This window comes from Leucopleurus acutus, assembly GCF_964270905.1.
Source record: "Leucopleurus acutus genome assembly, chromosome: 5".
Classification (NCBI taxonomy): domain Eukaryota; kingdom Metazoa; phylum Chordata; class Mammalia; order Artiodactyla; family Delphinidae; genus Leucopleurus; species Leucopleurus acutus.
Genome location: NC_139147.1, coordinates 98149460 through 98169820, shown reverse-complemented (window position 1 = coordinate 98169820; position 20361 = coordinate 98149460). Strand labels below are relative to the sequence as shown.

Sequence of the window (20361 nt, the reverse complement as noted above, 5' to 3'; positions counted from 1 at the left end):
GGAATATTGTGTTGGTTTGCTAAATTTAGCATGACTTGGATCTGGGCATCTATGACTGTGAACCATCTCATCTGCCCTTGGTTCTCTTGTAACACTTTGAAACCTAGAGCTTCTTTAACTTTATTATGGCATTTGAATTAGGATTAACTGGGCTGGCTGGGAGAGGAGAGAAAAAGCAAGTATGCACTTTCTATGCGTGAAGCCTTCATAGGGACTTTTTAAAAAAAGTTTAAAAATAATTTTATAAAATATCTAAGTACCTGTTAACACAAATGGCTGCTAATGTGTTCAGGTTTTACACATTAAAACTTGTAAAATGAAATCAGGAAACAAACTTAAAAAAAGTGTGGCTTTAGATTAATGAATTTATTATTCTTATTATTACTATTACTACGATTACTAAAAGAAAGTTGAGGGCATTTGTAAATAACTGGGTTTGCCATTGTGTAGAAATGGCAGAACACTGATAATATAGGACTAAGTAAAATAAGATTAAATCATTTATAATTATGGATATTTACATATACATTGTATGTGTGTATTTTTAATCTTCAGATGAATAGTCTTTTTTTGGTCTATACTCAGGACCTTTAAATTAAATTTAAATCAGAAAAAGCTTCAGGCTTTTACTGGCTGTGTGGCCCTGGCAGAAGTTCCTACATTTCTCTGTGCCTTAGTCTGTAAAGTTGGAAAAATAATACCACACATGGATATTATGAGGATTAACTGAAAACATATTTAACACTTGTGGCACAATGCTTGGTACATAGTAGGTATTAGAGTACCTGTTTTTGAAAATAGCTTTTCATTTAGATTTTTTGGTACTCATCCCATGAGGTTTAATCATTGTTGATATTACACTGAACCAAAGAAAGTCCACTACCATATAGACGTTCAGACTTGGGAAAGCAAACATGAATAAGTAAAACATGTTTTATTTATTTTCAAGAGCTTAATAGTTTTATACATCCGTTTATTCAGCAAGTATTTATGAAACTGAGTTTGGAGTTGAGGCAGTGTTAAAAGATGTTGGACATTTTTGCCAAACTAATATCCCTTTTGTTTGTATGTAAGTTTGCAAACCTACACTTATATCCCTGTTGAAGAGATGCACCTCCAAAATATTAGGTGACACTTCAAGATGGTGAATAATTGTGTCATAAAAATTGACATTAAATCCTATTTATGAGAGAAGAGAAAGAACAATATACATTGACATGATGGGGAAAGAGAAGTTAGAGGAAGTGAAACTTGAAAATGGTTTTGAATATGAAGGGGATTTGGGCTGGGGATATGAGGATAGGTATGTGAAAGGAAGAGAATATAATACTTTGGGGATAAAGAGTAAATATGACATCAATTTGATAGAAAGGACGTAAGCCAGTTTAGAGATGTCTGGTATTATGGTCTATTAAGAGGTCAGCACAAATAGTTAATAGGATAGTATTTTCAATTTTTGTTCATTATTGCCCCCCTAAGGAACCTTTGTAAACTGTTTTTTAAATTTTAGTAATCGTCCCCCTCCTCCATGAAGTTTTAATACCACAGATATACTTTGTTTCTGTTTGTGAACTCTGCTGGTTTGTAGGACCACAGACCATTGTATTAAAGATTATTTTTCACCGCTCCTACCCAAGAGCCAATTGTCCCCCCACTTGTGGGTGATGTCACCACTGTTGAGAATGCACACTATCACGAGACCAATACATGAGGGGCCTTCACGGTCAAATTGAAAAGCATGTGCCTTATTATCCTCCAGGATTTCATTATTCTCTTCATAATTTTGGGTTCCATTTTTGATAGCTTCAGTGACCCTTAGGTAAGTTTATGCTGCAGGACTGGAGGCCTCTCTTAATTTTCAATAACCTATACTTATATTGAATCTTGGTTATATATTTAGTGTGTGTGTGTGTGCGTGCACGTGAGTGCATGTATAATGTATACAGATAATATATTTTTGTGTATGTGTATAAATGGCAGGATTTGGATTGCAGGGAGAATTTTTTAGTGAGTTTAAAGTGACAGCTTTGGCCTGAAGAGGAAGCATTACTGACCTAGATTCCTATTTCTTAGGACCTGGTACTACACCATCTACAGACAGTCATACAGCATGGAGCGGCAGACCATCTACAGGCGCTGCCCTGGTTGGAGGTGGCAGGACAATGAACCTGGCTGCCTATGCTGTAAGTTATAATTCTTCCTGTCTAACTCTCTGTCACTAGAAGTAGTGGTTTCACTCTGTTTTGGGCTTCAATCATATCATGCCTGTCAAGTTTTAGGCATCTTTAGAATCACCACAGATTCAGAGCATCTCTTTGGACTGAAAATGCACACATGACATGTGCAGAAATGCACAAAGAGTCTTTCTGTTAAGCGCTGCTAATGATAGGTCAGAATTCAGGACCCATAGAGCTGCTGCTTTATATTCTGTCTCTTTATGTAAAAGACAGTTTATTTAAAGCCAGACGGGTTACACCTTGTAAGCTTCCATCTCCCTTTTCTGTTCGCCCCTTTCCCATATCATCAAATTTGTAATCCACAGCTGATTCAAAAGTCCGGAGGGAAATCACTGTACGAAATCTAAATGGGATTTCTTGACGTCTGCTTGTCATGATTAATTGCAGAACTCGGGAGGCAGTTTACTTTTTAAGATGAGGCATGCAGTCCTTTTACAAACCTCTGGTTGAGGGTACTGCAGAACCTTTGGAGTATATTTGACAGCCCTCAAGCAGCAGAACTAGTGGTATTACATAGTTCATTCACGCCAGGAGAAATGGCTCTGTTTAGCGACTCCTTTACCTATGTGTTTATGGTTATTGTGAAGTCACTTAAAACGCTTCAGTGTGTTGCAGTCAGTGCAGACCACAGCACAGCAATTCATCTCTCCTGTTATCCTGCACCTGCGGGAGTTTGTTGGCAGCCTGCTTCCCTCCCCACCGTACTTTCTTCTCTCGAACTGTCTCAGTGAAGTTGCCTCCGGCTTCCCATAGTAAGCAGGCCTAGTGTTGAGGGGGTCACTGTGTTTGCACGCGGTGCTAGGCCACTGCAGCTGGTTTGGCTTAAACTCAGTGAGTACATCTGCCCACGATGTCCTCTCAACTGTATTATAGACTCCTGGAAATTAATGACTGTGAGATGAATTCTTTATATTGTTGTATGACACCTAGCACAGTCCTTTGCCTCTGGTAAGTATTCGTATTTCTTGCTTGTTTTTTAGATTGTTTGGGCTACACAGTCATCTTCTCCATGGAGTTCCTTTATTATTAATTCCACTCCTTTTTTTTTTCTTTAATTTTTATTGGAGTGTAGTTGATTTACAATGTTGTGTTGGTTTCAGGTGTACAGCAAAGTGAATCAGTTATACATATACATATAGCCACTCTTTTTTAGATTCTTTTCCCTTATAGGCCATTACTACCCAAACTCGAATGTGAATAAGGATCAGCTTGTTAAGATGTGGATTCTTTTTCACTAGGTCCCGGGTGGGGCATTTCTACAAGCTTCAAGGTGATGCAGATGTTACCACGTACAGAGTTCTGCAAGGCTTTAGACAGCAAGGCCTTAATGTGTAATGAAAACACTGTTTTCTGTAGAGGGGCTATGGAAGAGCTGGTGGAAATTTCTAGATTGTATCTATATTAGCAACTTGGTGCTTACCTTGAGGATTTTCTTTCTTTCCCTCAACTCTGTCCTCCCTGGCCTTCTTGTGTACCTTCCTTTTAGCTGTCTCTGCAGTGGGGACTTGCTTCCATGGGGAGAGATGCTCAGAGGGTGAAGTCCGGCAGTGCCAGTGTTCCGAGGGTTTTCAGGGACCCCACTGTCAATACGGTGAGTCGCCAGCGAGACCATTTTATTATGATTTGGAGCTGTCTGCCTTGCTTTTAGGGGCCAGCCAACTTTGTCAATTCAGACTAATGGCAGGGTTATCCCTCTGGGGATTGGTGAGCATTTTAAATGAGCCACTAAGCAAAACCCCACAACCTACAGTGTACTCGGCATCGCCAATTATGCTTTGCAGTTTAGTTTTAATTATTCACTATAAGAGTTCAAAGGGTAGCAGTAAGTACAAAACAGTCTATTTTGTAAAGGAAATGGCAGCTTAATAAGAAAACCTCTTTCTGACCTCAGATGTTAAATCTTTAATGGAGCCATGGTTTGGAAGTGCTGGTACAGTATTCTTCTGTGAGATTTATGGAGTTTGTGAATGAACAAAGTGGAGATTAAGACGAATTCAGTGTGATGTGATATTTACTACTTTTGTGTTCGGTGTTTTAAAAAAAGCATGAAAAACCTGACACTTGCATTATTCTCAAAGTTTCAAAACTCGGTAACCTAGTTTTTAAGGTTGGAGCTTAATCAACTGTCAATTCAGGACATGTGCATTTAACACGTTTCTTGTGCAGGAAATTTTCAAAATGGCCAATGATTTATCTTTTACTGTATCTGCTATGAGATTGGGTGCTTTCAAAAAGGATTTGTTTTGACTTGATCATCTGATTCTAGTCTCCAGAGAATGTGAATGCATCTGCATTTATCTTTTCAGGGCAGAGAAAACTAAACAAAGCAAAACCAATTGTATAGAAGTTAAAGAAATAGATGTACAAAGCGAACAAAAATATTGTCTTCATTATCTTCTGCTGATATGTTTGCCTTCTCTTATCCATTACTTGAATCTTTGTCAGTGAAATTGGAACGTTGCTGAGGGCTCATCACTCATGTTCATTTGTCTCCTCTGCCCTTGGCGTAAGGTTCAGGCTCACGTTTTTCATGGGGCACCTCAAAGCTATCCTTCTTGTAAATTAATCTTGATATTCTTTTCTAGGTTGTTTGCTTTTTATTTTTATTTGTGAATTAAAATAAAGCTGTTTTTTTAATCCCAATTTATTCTTTGACTATGGAAGACTAATTGTGAAACAGAAGTCCGAGCTCTGGAGTACATCTTCAGTTGTTTCCATTGTTTCTAAGATGCTAACAGCGACTGTACATTGTTCCATGAGACCAAATTATTTGCCGCTAAAGAAATTGTTTCAACTACATGGGCAACACTGGTTTCCTCATCTTGATCGGTATCTGAGATGGGCAATTACATGTCAGTGATTCATTAAAAATAAAAAACATCAATTATTACTTTCATTTGTTTTGGTAGAGTAAATCTTGCAAAACATCAAGTCCCTGAGGGGAAAGGTAATTAAGGAGACATATGGTAATGATCATAGCCTCGAAATTACACCTGGATTAATTTATTCTTTATTTTTCTACATCAGTACTTGAATATTTTGATTATTCCAATTTCGTAACTTTAATTTATAAAAGTAATTAAAATGATTTTTGAAATTCAAATAGTTAGATTTTGTATTTTTCAGTTTGGGGTTGGTGAAAATACTGGATTATTTTAAACATGGGCAGAATCAGTGTGTGTTTTCCACAACTTTGTTTTTTTAAAATTAAATTTAATTACTTAATTAATTTTTGGCTGCACTGGGTCTTCGTTGCTGCGTGCAGGGTTTCTCTAGTTGTGGCGAGCGGGGGCTACTCTTTGTTGTGGTGCACGGGCTTCTCATTGTGGTGGCTTCTTTCGTTGCAGAGCACGGGCTCTAGGCGCGCCGGCTTCAGTAGTTGTGACATGCGGGCTCAGTAGTTGTGGCTTGCGGGCTCTAGAGCTCAGGCTAAGTAGTTGTGGTGCATGGGCTTAGTTGCTCTGCGGCATGTGAGATCTTCCCGGACCAGGGTTCGAACCCATGTCCCCTGCAATGGCAGGTGAGTTCTCAACCACTGCACCGCCAGGGAAGTCCCCACAAGTTTGTTTTTATACCAGGAAGTTCCAGAAGTCATGAGGGAAGGTGAACCACACAAAATACTGTTCAGGAGTCTGCATTGCACTTTTAAGTACTGTTGTCCAAGTGTTTACCTTTAGATTTTGACGTTTCTTCTCTCACTGTAGAACTCCTGTTGAATGTAAAAAGACAAATTGATGAACCCTGAGGGATATACAAAACTGAAATAGAAGTTCAGGCATCTCCTATGTGATATCACATTTCATCCAGCAAAATGAGCTATCATGAAGTGTAGAAATTTAGGAGGGTTTGAGGGGGGAATTTTGAAGACTTTCTAGGAAATCAAATATTTGGTGAGACAAATGGAGAACACAGTTAAGAAGGAATGGCATTAGCTGAGTCTTGAAAGTAGATCAAAAATGAAAATTAGAAAAGATTGTTTTTAAAAAGAATATAATTGATAGGACATATACATAGTCTGTCAAGCAGGTGGATTATAGTCAGGAGGTACTTCCTATAGCCGATCTCTTATCCAGTGGCTGGATTTGGGTTCTGAATTATGAGTATATAAACCCTGGTCTGATTGACATTACTCTCTCTCCCTCTAGGTATAGTATATATATCAAAATGAAAATTAATTTAATGTTTTTCAAATTATATAAACAATGATTCAAATGATAAAAATAATTCAAATTAAAGATTTTTTGATTATTAAAAACTAACCGGGCTTCCCTGGTGGCGCAGTGGTTGAGAGTCCGCCTGCCGATGCAGGGAACGCGGGTTCGTGCCCCCGGTCCGGGAGGATCCTGCATGCCGCGGAGCGGCTGGGCCCGTGAGCCGTGGCCGCTGAGCCTGCGCGTCCGGAGCCTGTACTCTGCGGCGGGAGAGGCCACAGCGGTGAGAGGCCCATGTACCGCAAAAAAAAAAAAAAAAAAAAAAAAGTAGTAAAAACTAACAGTACATACAGTATAAGAAAGTGAAAATGTATAATCCTTTTGCCCTCAGAAAACCATGTGGTCATCCTTTTATGTATATTTAATCATATTCATACAACATATGGAATTTTACATAACTGAGATCACATCTTATATAATGGTTTTGTCATGAATGCCCCCTCTTTTTTTTTCTTACATTACTCTTTCTTCTCTCCTCTTCCCATCCAGTATTCTCTCTCCTCCCTAGTAACAGTCTTCTGAATACTCTTTTGTATATCTCTCTGGGTTCATGTACAAACAGCTGTATAATATTCCATGGAATTGATATACCATAAATTTTTAACCACCCATTTATTGATGGACATTCATTTTGTTTGTAGCTTTTTGGCATAACATTAGTGCTACAATAGTATGGTGGTTTTAATTCCGTGATACAGATTCCCAGCAGTGGGATTGTTGGGTTCAATGAATATGTGTATTTTTAAGGATCAAAGTATTCATTTAAATTATCTTTGAAATGTTTTGTTGGCCATGGTAATGACTTTACAAGCTTATCTGGTTGGGATGGGTTAAAACCTAGATGAGTGCCAATTATTTACTTATTTTTTGACATATTAACATAATGGAGAATCACTTGCATCTTCATCTAAAACCAGATATCTGATAGATTAAAACATCTAGGATCAGAGTTATTGTAAACATGGATTGCTCTCAGTATAAGGTAAAGTTGATTTTATTTGAGACGTATGGGAAAAATAAGTCAATAAAATAAACCAGATGGCCTTTTAAAAATGGAGAAAGGAATCCAGTCCTAGAGAGAGAAGGGACATGCTGATAACTGAGAGAAATGCTTGAAGTTGATAATGATTCTAAAATTGCTGATCTATTTAACTCATTTGAAAAAATCTGCTTCTAATAAGGAAAAATGAAGAAAATGAATTTGGACAATTAGGAAGTAATGAAGAGCTTTCTAAAATAGCTATTGATTAAAGGAATCAAAGGGAATACTTTGAAGATTGAACACATGCAAATCAAGCTAGATAGCTAGTGGTGAAATTTTCTCTTTTTTAATTCTGTGGATCCAGGCAAAACAACTTGGAGCTTCATTAACTGATTAATTTCACACACAAAGTCACTCCTTTTCTCCTCATTACTTATCCCATCTTCCCTTTTCCTGGTCAGAAGTCAGGTTAAATTGTAATGTGCCTAAGGGTTGGATGCTAAGACTCAGAGGTCTTCTTCTTTCTTTCACTTATATATTCATTCATTCATTCTTCTAGTCAGTCTTCTATTTAGTCCGTAGATACTAATACCTCAGTCTGTGTGCTAGGTGCTGCAGATTCCAAAACAAATGTGATATCCTTAGTGTGGTGGGAAATAGAGACCAAGAAATCAGTGATTCTAATATAGCTCATAGGTGCTATGATGGAGGATAGTTCTGTTCTAAAGAAAACAAGAGAGGGTTGCTCTGTGTGATGCTAGGACATAAAGGAAGTTTTATGAAAAGATTTGAAAATACAAAATACAACTTATTCTTAAAGATGAATAGAGCAGTAATATGAAATTTGGCATAGAAAATAGAATATTTACCAGAGACATTAAAAGCACAGCAAGTTCAAGGAATAATAATATAATAATAATAATAATAATAATACAAGTAGTTCTCTTGGCTTCAATAAGAGATTCACATGGGACATGGCAGAAAACGTGGCTTTGCTTTCCTTAGCTTTTCTTCTTCGAGCCAAACCAGCTCTTCCAGAACCTTATGCAGAGATGGTTACTGATTCTTCAAGGACTTTGCCTTCCCTAAGTCCAGTCCCTAAGTCCAGCAGGCAGTCCAGCAGTCGGGGTTTCATACAACCCTACTGGTTGGTGCTTTATTCCTGTGCCAGAGTCCCCAAACATCTCCATTAATTCGAAGTGTGATGTTTACACACATTAAAAATAGAGTGTTGCTGGAATGTTGTCTGGTGACATGGAAAACCTCAGAAGTTCTGGGATTGAGGTTGGGTCTCACCAATGACGACTTGGAGAAGTCATTTTATAGCTCTAAGCCTCAATGTCATCATTTGTAAAATAATAACAGCTCTAAAATTTGCCTGAGCACTTTCCTCGTACCAGGCACTATTCTAAACAATTTATATGGATTAAATTATTAATCCTTACAACAAGTCTATGAGGCGAACATTCGTATTTCTCCATATTTGTAGCCAACTGAAGCATAAAAACCTATCCAAAGTCAAGCAGCTGGGAAGAAGGGCATCTGGGATCCATGTACAAGTGTTGTGGCTCAGAGTCTGCAAGCTTAACCTTCAAGCCGTGGTCCCTTTATAATAATATTTGCCATAATTATGTCTGCCAGGTTGTTATTTGTGAGTCACTTGAGATAATGCATGTGATCCATAAGTTGGAAGCATTATTCAAGCATTAGTTCTTTTTGTTGACTGTAGATTCCCTGAGAATCTTTAGGGGAAGTGAACAAAGTGAAGGGAGAAAGGCTCCTGTGGTTGCTTTGCTTCCCATCCTGCGGGAAATCTGAGCACACCTTGAGTGTTGGGTCACAGGTGTGATTTTAAGCCAACCAGTAGGTTCCAATCAAGGAGTCCAATGAATTGTCTGCATGATATATCTATTCTGTGCAGATACAGGATTGGACCAAAGAATTTTCTTAAAATGGCAAGTCCCCAAGAGCATTTCAAATTTGAGAAGTGGTACGGATTGAATTGTGTTACCCCAAATTTGTATGTTGAAATCCTAATCCCCAGTAGCTCAGAGGTGACCTTATTTAAAAATATGATTGTTGCAGGTGTAATTAGTTGAGATGCAATCGTACTGAAGTACGGTGAGCCCCTAATCCAGTATGACCAGTGTCCTTATTAAAAGGGGAAATTTGGACATAGAGGCATGCACACAGGGTGAATACCATGGGAAGATGAGGGCAGAGATCAGGGTGAGACATCTATAATCCAGAGGATGCCGAGGATTGCCAGCCAACGACCAGAAGCTAGAAGAGAGGCATGGAAAGTATTTTCCCTCACAACACTCAAAGGGAAGCAGCCAGCTGACACTTTGATCTCAGACTTCCAGCCCCTAGAACTCAGATAATACATTTCTGTTGTTTAAGCCACTCAGTTTGTGGTACTTTGTTACAGCAGCCCTGGCAAACTAATCTAGAAAGTTTAGAAAACATTTTCTCTTTATTCACAGCTTCATTTCAGCAGTAGGCCTACTGAAACGATGAAAATGGGGAAAAAGTGGCAGGGGGTTTATAAAGAGCAAATCATGCTAAGAAAACTTGATGGCTTATTTTAATTGAATTATAAAACTAGTGTGGGAAGAAGACTTAATTTGGAAAAATGCAAAATCATTAACTGAACATGCCTATTAACCTGCAATCCTAAATGAGCATTACTAGGAGACAGTATGAGATGAAACACAGGTTATATTATGGAGATAAATTGATATGCCTTCTTAGCATGAGCTGACAGTATTATTTTGTTCATCACATAAAGATGCATTGCATTAGAGCCTTAAGCCCTCAGCAGGGTTCTAGCAAGTCTATATTAGGGCTACGGCATTCTGCTTTACATAACTTGACAGAAGAATACGGCAGTATTGACAGGGATTGAGATAAGTACAGTAAAGGGACAGCTGGACCGTTTATGAGGAAAGTAAAGCAATAACCATTTGACATCTTCCTGTGAGCCTAGTAAAGGGACATCTTATTTGGAATCCATGAAGAAGATTTACTACCCTGACACTGATTTAAAACTAGAAGCCTTGACAGTGCTTTAACTAACATGCCCTTCTAGGTATGCTTTGCATGGCCAGTGTTAGCAGCTATAAGGTAGATGCAGTTTAAAAAAGACTGCTTGAGAATTGCCCGATATTGCAAGAAGGACAACCTTAGAAGAGAATGACCTAGCACCATCCAGGGTTATTTGATTCTACAGGGTATAGTTAGTGATGGGCTAGAAGAGATTGAAGATGGATAATAATGACAATAATGGCTAACTCAGAAATCATGAGTTTCTACATGGTAGGTGCTGTCCTAAATGCTTTTTGCATGTCAGCTCACTTACTAACTCACAACAATCCTGTAAGGTAAGTGCCATTAATAGTCCCCTTTTACAATAACACACCAGGAGTAAGGAGAAATTAAGTAACCTACATGAGATCATACGTGTAGTAAATGATAGAGCCAGGGTGTGGGCTCAGGCAGTCTGGCTCCTGAGTTCGTTCTTTGAACTGCTGTGTGATGCTGTTTCTTTAAAATGGAACAACTCACCTGTTTATGAGAAATATAGTTGATATCATTTCCCTGAAAGCGACATAAGGGATTTATACTTTACTTTTAGTGTTTAAAACTTGTAAGTATGCTGAGAAAACAATCTTCTTACAAAAAGTATGAGCTAAATGATTTTCTTCACTTAAAGTTTTGCTCATTATACATACACGTATTGAGGGATTTTTAGAACCTGTTTAAGAAATACATAGCTCTGAAAAGGCTACATTCTCGTTACAGAGATAGGAAAACAAATCATTATAATGTGATGAATGATGAATGGTGTTCTCAGAAATACACTAAAAGAGACGCAGGGACTAAGTCATAGTGGGGAGCAGGACTTGGGGAATTATGGCCAATAAGATGCATGTTAACGCCATGCCACTCATTATTGCCAAATTGGATCTCAACTCCTCAGACACATAATGCCACTGAAGATTTTAACATGGACATTTTATGTGTAAAACTGTGTTTCAAAGATATAGCTATAATACAATAGAAAGAGGCTGAAAATTCAAAGGAAAAGAAAACTTTATTCAAATGGCCAAATCTTGCATGTAGTCATGTGTCCTTTCTTCTTTTTCATTGCTTGCTGCCAAAAGGTTTTTGTTGCTGTTACCGGTTTTTTAAATATCACACTTCTCTTATTTTATCAGGTACATAGTAAAACTTAAAAATGCCCTTTTTTAATTTTTTTGACTATTTTTAAGTCCCATTTTCTCTTAAGAAACTTGATGAGCATAATTTGAAAGAAGAAATCCTGGATAAAAAATTTAACATGTTTTATGGCAAAAATCAATACCGTTCACTATTTTTTGGAATAGTGTAACTGAGTTTTTGCTTCCCATTTGAATTTGAAGTATATGGTGTATATGTGTGTGTGAAGGGTAAGATTTTACTCAGGGTTATTTATATCTGGGCAAAGTGAAGTAGGCATACACCAACAGCGTCACCATCAGTAATGGCCACTGGGATGCAACGCTTGCTTTGGGTGGTGCAACTTCATTTCTTAGTCATTTTTGAAAGCATGCGTTCCTTAATCTACTGTAAAAGCCTACTAGTAATGGCTGTAGATGGAATGGAACATTCCACACTTCTCTATTAGAGTTTAGGCCTGTCAGTGTTAGAAACTACTAGTATGACAATCAATCATTAAAATTCCCTAGAGTGATTAGGGTGTTTTATGTTGGGTAAAGAAAAATGAAACTTCTCCACGAGATTCTCTGCTCTCAGGGTAGTCCAGTGAGACTGTGTTAGAGGGTAGGAGTAGGAGATAGGAGGAAGCACCTGATGGGTCTTCTACCTCAGTGATGTTCTCCAGACAGGAGGGTGCTGGGGACCTAGTTAACCTGGTCATGGGCTTTTCTGACGGTTATTTAAAGGTATATTTCCTGAAACAGGCAAAGAAGAAGACTGGAGAAAATAAAGCCAAAAGTCAATTTCTAGGGTAGATAAAGGGTGGAGAGTAGTGATAATCAAGAGAATTGAGAGACTAGGTGATACTGGAAGCTACAAATTTAGCTGCACAGATTCGAATCTTTTCTCAACAGGAGCATCTATCTGCGCAGGGCTCCCTCTTCCTTACTGGTCAAGCTAGTATAAAGCTGGATGTGCAGGACATAATGCCTTATTATTATATTTTTTAAACATGAGTAATATGTGTTATATTTCTTAAAGTTTATTCTCTGGATCAGTGTTTCCACTGGATTTTAAGAAGTGTTGTAGGAAATGAAGTTTCTGTGTTTAAATAAGTTTGGGAAATTCTATGTCAAATAGACTTACGTTGTGTTCATTCCTGTAGGATTTCCCAGAGCCTGGAATGTACTAATGTGTATCGTGACTCCCTCAGAGGACTATCTAGATTCCTGTGTTTCCCAAACACATGTGATCATATAGCTCTTTTATGGGGGTATCTTGAAGTATTATTATTATTTTTAATACCTTTATTGGAGTATAAATGCTTTACAATGTGTTAGTTTCTGCTGTACAACAAAGTGAATCAGCTATATGTATACATATATCCCCATATCCCCTCCCTCTTGAACCTCCCTCCCACCCTCCCTATCCCACCCCTCTAGGTTGTCACAAAGCATGGAGCTGATCGCCCTGTGCTATGCAGCAGCTTCCCACTAGCCATCCACTTTACATTTGGTAGTGTATATATATATCAGCACTACTCTCTCACTTCATCCCAGCTTCCCCTTCCCTGCTGTGTCCTCAAGTCCGTTCTCTATGTCTGTGCCTTTATCCCGCCCTGCCACTAGGTTCATCAGTACCGTGTTTTTTTTTTAGATTCCATATATGTGCGTTAGCATATGGTATTTGTTTTTCTCTTTCTGACTTACTTCACCCCGTATGACAGACTCTAGGTCCATTCATTACAAATAACTCAATTTTGTTCCTTTTTATGGCTGAGTAATACTCCATTGTATATATGTACCACATCTTCTTTATCCATTCATCTGTTGATGGACATTTAGGTTGCCTCCATGTCCTGACTACTGTAAATAGTGCTGCAATGAACATTGTGGGACATGTATCTTTTTGAATTATGGTTTTCTCAGGGTATATGCCCAGTAGTGGGATTGCTGGGTCATATGGTAGTTTGGGAACTAATTTTAGCTTTTTAAGGAAGCTCCATACTTTTAGCTTTTTAGCTTTTTAAGGAACCTCCATACTGTTCTCCATAGTGGCTGTATCAATTTACATTCCCATCAACAGTGCAGGAGGTTCCCTTTTCTCCACACCCTCTCCAGCATTTATTGTTTGTAGATTTTTTGATGATGGCCATTCTGACAGGTGTGAGGTGACACCACATTGAGGTTTTGATTTGCATTTCTCTAATGATTAGTGATGTTGAGCATCTTTTCATGTGGTTGTTGGCAATCTGTATTTTTTTTTGGAGAAATGTCTATTTAGGTCTTCTGCCCATTTTTGGATTGGGTTGTTTGTTTTTTTGATATTGAGCTGCATGAGCTGCTTGTATATTTTGGAGATTAATCCTTTGTCAGTTGCTTCGTTTGCAAGTATTTTCTCTCATTCTGAGGGTTGTCTTTTCATCTTGTTTATGGCTTCCTTCTCTGTGCAAAAGCTTTTAAGTTTCATTAGGTCCCATTTGTTTATTTTTCTTTTTATTTCCATTACTCTAGGAGATGGGTCCAAAAAGTTCTTGCTGTGATTTATGTCATAGAGTGTTCTGCCTATGTTTTCCTCTAAGAGTTTGATAGTGTCTGGCCTTACATTTAGGTCTTTAATCCATTTTGAGTTTATTTTTGTGTATGGTGTTAGGGAGTGTTCTAATTTCATTCTTTTACATGTAACTGTCCAGTTTTCCCAGCACCACTTATTGAAGAGGCTGTCTTTTCTCCATTGTACATTCTTGACTCCTTTGTCAAAGGTAAGGTGACCACATGTGCATGGGTTTATCTCTGGGCTTTCTATGCTGTTCCATTGATCTATATTTCTGTTTTTGTGCCAGTACCATACTTTCTTGATTATTGTAGCTTTGTAGTATAGTCTGAAGTCAGGGAGCCTGATTTCTCCAGCTCGTTTTTCTTTCTCAAGATTGCTTTGGCTATTTGGAGTCTTTTGTGTTTCCATACAAGCTGTGAAATTTTTTGTTCTAGGTCTGTGAAAAATGCCATTCGTAGTTTGATAGGGATTGCATTGACTCTGTAGATTGCTTTAGGTAGTATAGTCGTTTTCACAATGTTGATTCTTCCAATTCAAGAACATGGTATATATCTCCATTTGCTTGTATCATCTTTGATTTCTTTCATCAGTGTCATATAGTTTTCTACATACAGGTCTTTTGCTTCCTTAGGTAGGTTCATTCCTAGGTATTTTATTCTTATTATTGTTTTTTGATAATATTCTTCAAGTATTATTATTTTGTGGGACCCAAATGCTCTGGAGGATTTGTATGTGTATATGTATATATTTTATGTGTTAAAAACCATTCAGTTTTATTAATTAACATATAGTAATTTCACAAAGAGTCTAAATAAAGCCTTTCACAATGTACTGTATGATCCTAGATTTGTATCATACAGTAGGAGGGATTTGTATGTGTATATGTATATATTTTATGTGTTAAAAACCATTCAGTTTTATTAATTAACACATAGTAATTTCACAAAGAGTCAATAAAGCCTTTCACAATGTACTGTATGATCCTAGATCAAAATACAGATTACAAGAATTTAGAAGCATTCTTGATCTTCTGATATAATCATCTGACAATTGTGAATTCTATGGTTTACCCAATAGAGGCTAATTATTTAGTAAATATGGACTTATATTACTTTTATAACCTTTTAGAAAGGGGTTACCTATATTTACCTTGAATATCTTTGAAATATCTGTATTTCAACCATGTCACCTAATATTAATTTGTATTGCTTTTATGAATATACATCAAGATTTTAATGAACTGTCTTTTTTTATCCTGAAAAAAACAACTGAAACAACTATTTAAAATTTAGAGCAATCCTTTTACTTTAATACAAAAATTTATATATATATATTCTCAAAATTGGAAATAAAAAACTGAAAGCTATTTTTTCCAATCTATTCAACTAATAATAACATATTTATATAATAGTTAAAAAACATACATTAACAGGGTGCTTTCCCATATGTTATCTTATTTAAGCCTCACAGCCACTTTTTGAGGGAGTTCATATTATTCCCAAATTAGAACTGAAGTGACAGAAACTCAGAAAGCTTAATTGATGTGCCCAAATCACAGCTTGTTAGTTGCTGAGCCAAGACTTTAACCTATATCTTTAACTCCAGTGTTTTATGGTATTGTCTGTCCCACAGTTGCCTGGGGATAAGCAAGGCTTGCCATTCGCCCCAGGAGCATTTTGTATTTTTTTTTTTTTGGACGGCACTATGAACTGTGCTGGGCTAAGAAATGAAGGGGGCAAAGTAGGGTTGGGAAATTGTTTCTCATCTTTCTCTATTCTACCCCTCATGCAGTTTGCATAATGTATGTATTTCTTTTTTCTCCCCTTCATCCGTTAGAATTTAGTTCCATTGCTTCTCCTAGAAACAACTTCAAACTCAAGTATTCCTGGATACTACTGGTCTAACTACAGTCAGCTCTCAGTATCTGTGGGTTATGCATCTGCGATACAGAGGGCCAACTGGACCAAGCCATTTTATTTCAGGAACTTGAGTTCCTGTGGATTTTGGTAACCTTGGCAAGGTCCTGGAACCAGCACCCCGTAGAGAGATGACTGGAGTAGCTTAACCTAAATGGTGGCAGAGTTCTGGAAGTCAGCAGGTAGGCTGATCTTGTTGGTTAGGGTAGCTTTGAGGAATCCCTCTACATGTATTGTGTAGGCTGCTGTTCATCCAGAGGTGCAGAACTAGCTGTGTTGGCCCCCTCCCAGGCAAATACTAGATCTTGGCGGCAATCCACTCCTTCAGTATTTCCATCAAGTGAAAGAGCTCCTGCTATGTTTGTTCCAAGCCCATAGTGCCAAGGTCTGGGTTTTTGACCAGGCATCATACTGCCTTTTACACCTACTGCCTTTTGCCTCCATATGTATTCTACTATAAACTAACTTTCTTAATCTCTGTTTTATTAAATACATCTCCCTTGACATTCACAATGCCCAAGGGCATAGTTACCATCATAATGAGTATGTTTACCATTGAGATAAATGCCCCAAATCAAAGGCTTATGAGAAAAGTAAAGTGTGTAGTAAAGAATTTAACCTTATGCAAAAAAGACTTCTGCCTTTTGACCTCAGCTTCTGGGAGGTCATCTCTAAACCCTTAGAATATCATTATCTGATAAGAGCATTTTATTTTCCTGGGGGCCTTGGGTCACTGGATAGTCTGACAATATAACAATAGCCCCCAATGTCACTGGATGAGGGCTGGACACATCTAGATAGGCTTAGGTTACCACACGAGAAAGACCAGCAACCTGATTTAGGGTAGGGGCTTCGGGTTACTTCCGGAGGGGCTGGAGACTGCAGACTGAAATCTGCCAGGTGGGTAGTCAGTCAATCAATCATGCCTATGTGAGGAGTCTCAATAAAAACTCTGAACACAGGACTCAGCTGAGCTTCCTTGATTGGCAACATTCCATGTGTATTGTCACACACTGATGTCAGGAAAGTAACACATTCTGTATCCACAAGAAGAGGACAGTGGAAGGTCCACTTTTGATACTTCCTGACTCCACCCTACCCTTCTTCCCTTAGCTGATTTTAGTGCAGTAGCCTTTAGTGATTTCTGTGAGTCCTTCTAACAAATTATTGAATATGAGTGTGGTTTTGTGAACCCTTTGAACTTGAAATTGGTGTCAGAAATGGTGTGGTTCTTGTGGGGACTGTTCCCTGTAAATTCTCAGCTGGACTAAACTCTCTCAGAAGGGGGGTCACTTCTTTCTTTTCTTCTCTTTCAGGAGCAAGGTGCTTTTGGTCTTTCTTCTTCCTAGTGCGTGTGGGGCACAGGGAAGGTTACGTAGTACTCTGTGGCTGCTCAGTTGTGCAGGATGGTATTGGATGAGGGCTTTCCTCATCACTGGGGAAGAACAATAGTGTCTGGACTGCCTAAGTGGGTTGGAAATAATGGTCTAACACATCCATTTATTAAATCAGATGGCAAACCAAAGAAGGCAAGTGCATAAATAACATTTTTATAATCTGTTAGTTCTGAACAATGTAGGAGACTGGGGGATGCGAGGGAGTAGAAGAATAAAGTACATGAGACCTGAAGTTTTTAAGAACCTGCCTGCATTTTTAATGAATATTTGTTGAAGTCATTGTAATGGTTTAAAATCGTTTGAAAGAGTATCTGCTGGAGAATATTTAACAACTGGAGATTTAGATATATAACTTAAATAAAGGCTGTTTTTTTTCATTCTGACAGAGGAGATGATATGTTTTGTTCTGTTGTGAGTTCTAGTGACCCCTGCTTAGCTTTCATTGATCACAAATAATCTTCTCCAGGATACTGTGATTGCTGCATTGTTGAGTTGCTTATATTACATTTAACCTTGATGAAGGGTCAAAATAAATCTGTGAATTAAGCAAGAATGCATTACAGCTGACTGAAGAGCATGTCAGGAATACCTGAAGAGAAAACAAAACTATTTTTCCCTACAGCCTGTGTACAAGTTGATGTGACTCCTTTTCCATCTACTTGGAGTTTAATAGAGAAATACTATTCTTCATTTGGCCCTAATTTGGGTAAATGTCCATCATGGACTGAGTACTCTCATGGAACAGAGAAAGGACATGGTTGCTGGCCTTAGCTTACTCACATATACAAGGGGGGAAATACTCAGATAAGGCATCAGCTGTGATCAACCCCACTTACCCAGAAACAAAAACACACAATGAGAAGCTCAAATGCCTTGACTGTACAAATGTATAGTTGGCAGTGGGTTAGAGAAGGTGTGAGCATCAGGTGACCTCAATGGTAACTTCATTATTAACTTAGAGAATTATGGGTACATGCTGATGGCACCTGTAGAGGAAGCCGTGTTGCAAAAGAATACCGGAGAAGAGTGAGCAAGATAGAAATTAAAATTGAAAGGTAGCAAACCAAACAAAAGACTTATACTGGAGGAAATAGGAATTGACTAATATACTAATGTAAGGAATATAAGAGTTAACATATTAGACATATCTTAAAAAATGTGATTCAAAGTCTTTGTCCTCTTCAAGTTTTTTCCTCATTTAGATAGTCCTACTTTATGATGATGGTACAATTAAAGAGGGAAAAATGTGTTTTCTATGAGTGTCACTTGAAAAATGTTTTTTCATGACAAGCAGTGATTAAAATTTTATAAATACAGCAGGGCAAATACCATCCTTCAGAGGCTTTTTCATACCAACTAACAGATAAGAAAAGTTAGGTAATAAGAAAATTAAAGCTGAACAACTCTAACAGTTTAATAAAACAGGAAATGATAGATGATGTTTTGCATGATTCAAAGTCATTTTTGTACTGAAAAAGAGTGAAGTCTTCAGTGAAGTCACTGATAGGATAAAGGGTATTCTGCTGCTGTGTTGGGAGATGTTACATATGTGTTCATTCATTCAAAAAATCATTATGCCAGATGCTTAGCTAAATCTTTTGACCACAAGGGTTAAATACTCTCAGGGTTAAGAAATTTTCTTGGTGGTTAAGCAAAATGGTTCAGTGCCTTCTGAAACTTTAAACATAAGCTAGTAGTAAATATTTTATTGTCTTCTTAAACATTTTGAAATCCTTCTAAAATGTATGTGACCTTAAGGTAATCGTATTTTTCAGAGAATAGGAACAGTCTTCCACTATTCTATATCAACTGAATTTTACTATAATGAAATGGTAAAGATTACGTTCAAGAAAAATAATAGCACAACAACAACAAAACAACCTTTCAAAAATCAGTAAAGGTGTTCCCCATCATACCCAAACGTCCACTGTTACTATACTCAGAAATTTCCCCCTTTGTTTGAAAAGGTATTGTCTGACTTCCTTACTCTGTTGTGTAGAAATACAGTATATACTATCCTGGCCCTCAGTCCTGGAAGAAGTAATCAAGGTGGATAGAAAACAGACTTTCAGGAGATTTCTTTGTGACTTTAAACTATATTATGATCCTTCTGGCTTCAATTTATCTCTGTTGTGAAATGTTGCCTGTGGGAAACAGCTGGGGATCAGATCAATAGGTGAGACTCAATATTGTGATTCTAAACAGCTTTTAATGTTAAAGACAGTTTTTTTGGATATCTGATTATTAAAAGAGAATGTATGTGTACTATTTATTGAATTACACAAATATTTTTGCTAAGCAAAAAGAAAATGCATGAAATCCAATTTCAGAGGCTTAATTAAAGTGGCTACTTCAGTTTATTTAGTTATTTTTGGGCATGACATTAAGTCCTACTTAATTTTTTTAACACTTTTTTTTTTTTTTTTTTTTTTTAGCAAAAATGGAAGATTTTTCTTCCCAGGGAGGTAGCACGTTTCCTCTCATTGAAGGTGTACACTTAGATTATGAATGACCATGTGGTAGGATTGGCATAAAGAAGATTGCAAAGTTAGAGAAAAAATGACCTTTAAGTCCATTTCAAAATCCAAGATTCTGTGATCTCTACATGGTGATTTTGAGGCCAGAACTGAATCTTAGCCATTTTATATCTGGACCCCAGAAAGGGGCCTGAAACAAATTGAGCTTGAAATGTCCCTGTTGAATGAGTGAATTAATAAGATTAGTAAGAATTTTATTTAGCTTGTTGTGTAGATTTAAGTTTGAGGCTGCAAAGTGAGGCTTAGAAGGTGGTTTCTTTTTCTTTGAGTGACTATGTCAACCTTTGGGTCCTTGTCTCAGGATGAACAGTCTTGCAAGGCTGTG

The 20361-nt window shown here is 37.5% G+C and overlaps 1 protein-coding gene across 1 annotated transcript in view; it reads left to right on the top strand.

The window, feature by feature from the left end:
- The window catches only part of LOC309961779 (EGF-like and EMI domain-containing protein 1), a gene marked incomplete at both ends in the record, with an annotated part of 452551 nt that overhangs the window by 1239 nt on the left and 430951 nt on the right, over positions 1-20361 (top strand). Inside the window, 3 exon segments of the mRNA XM_082839272.1 lie at positions 1196-1303; positions 2074-2183; positions 3724-3828. Of these exon segments, the coding sequence (XP_082695398.1) occupies positions 1196-1303; positions 2074-2183; positions 3724-3828 (323 nt within the window).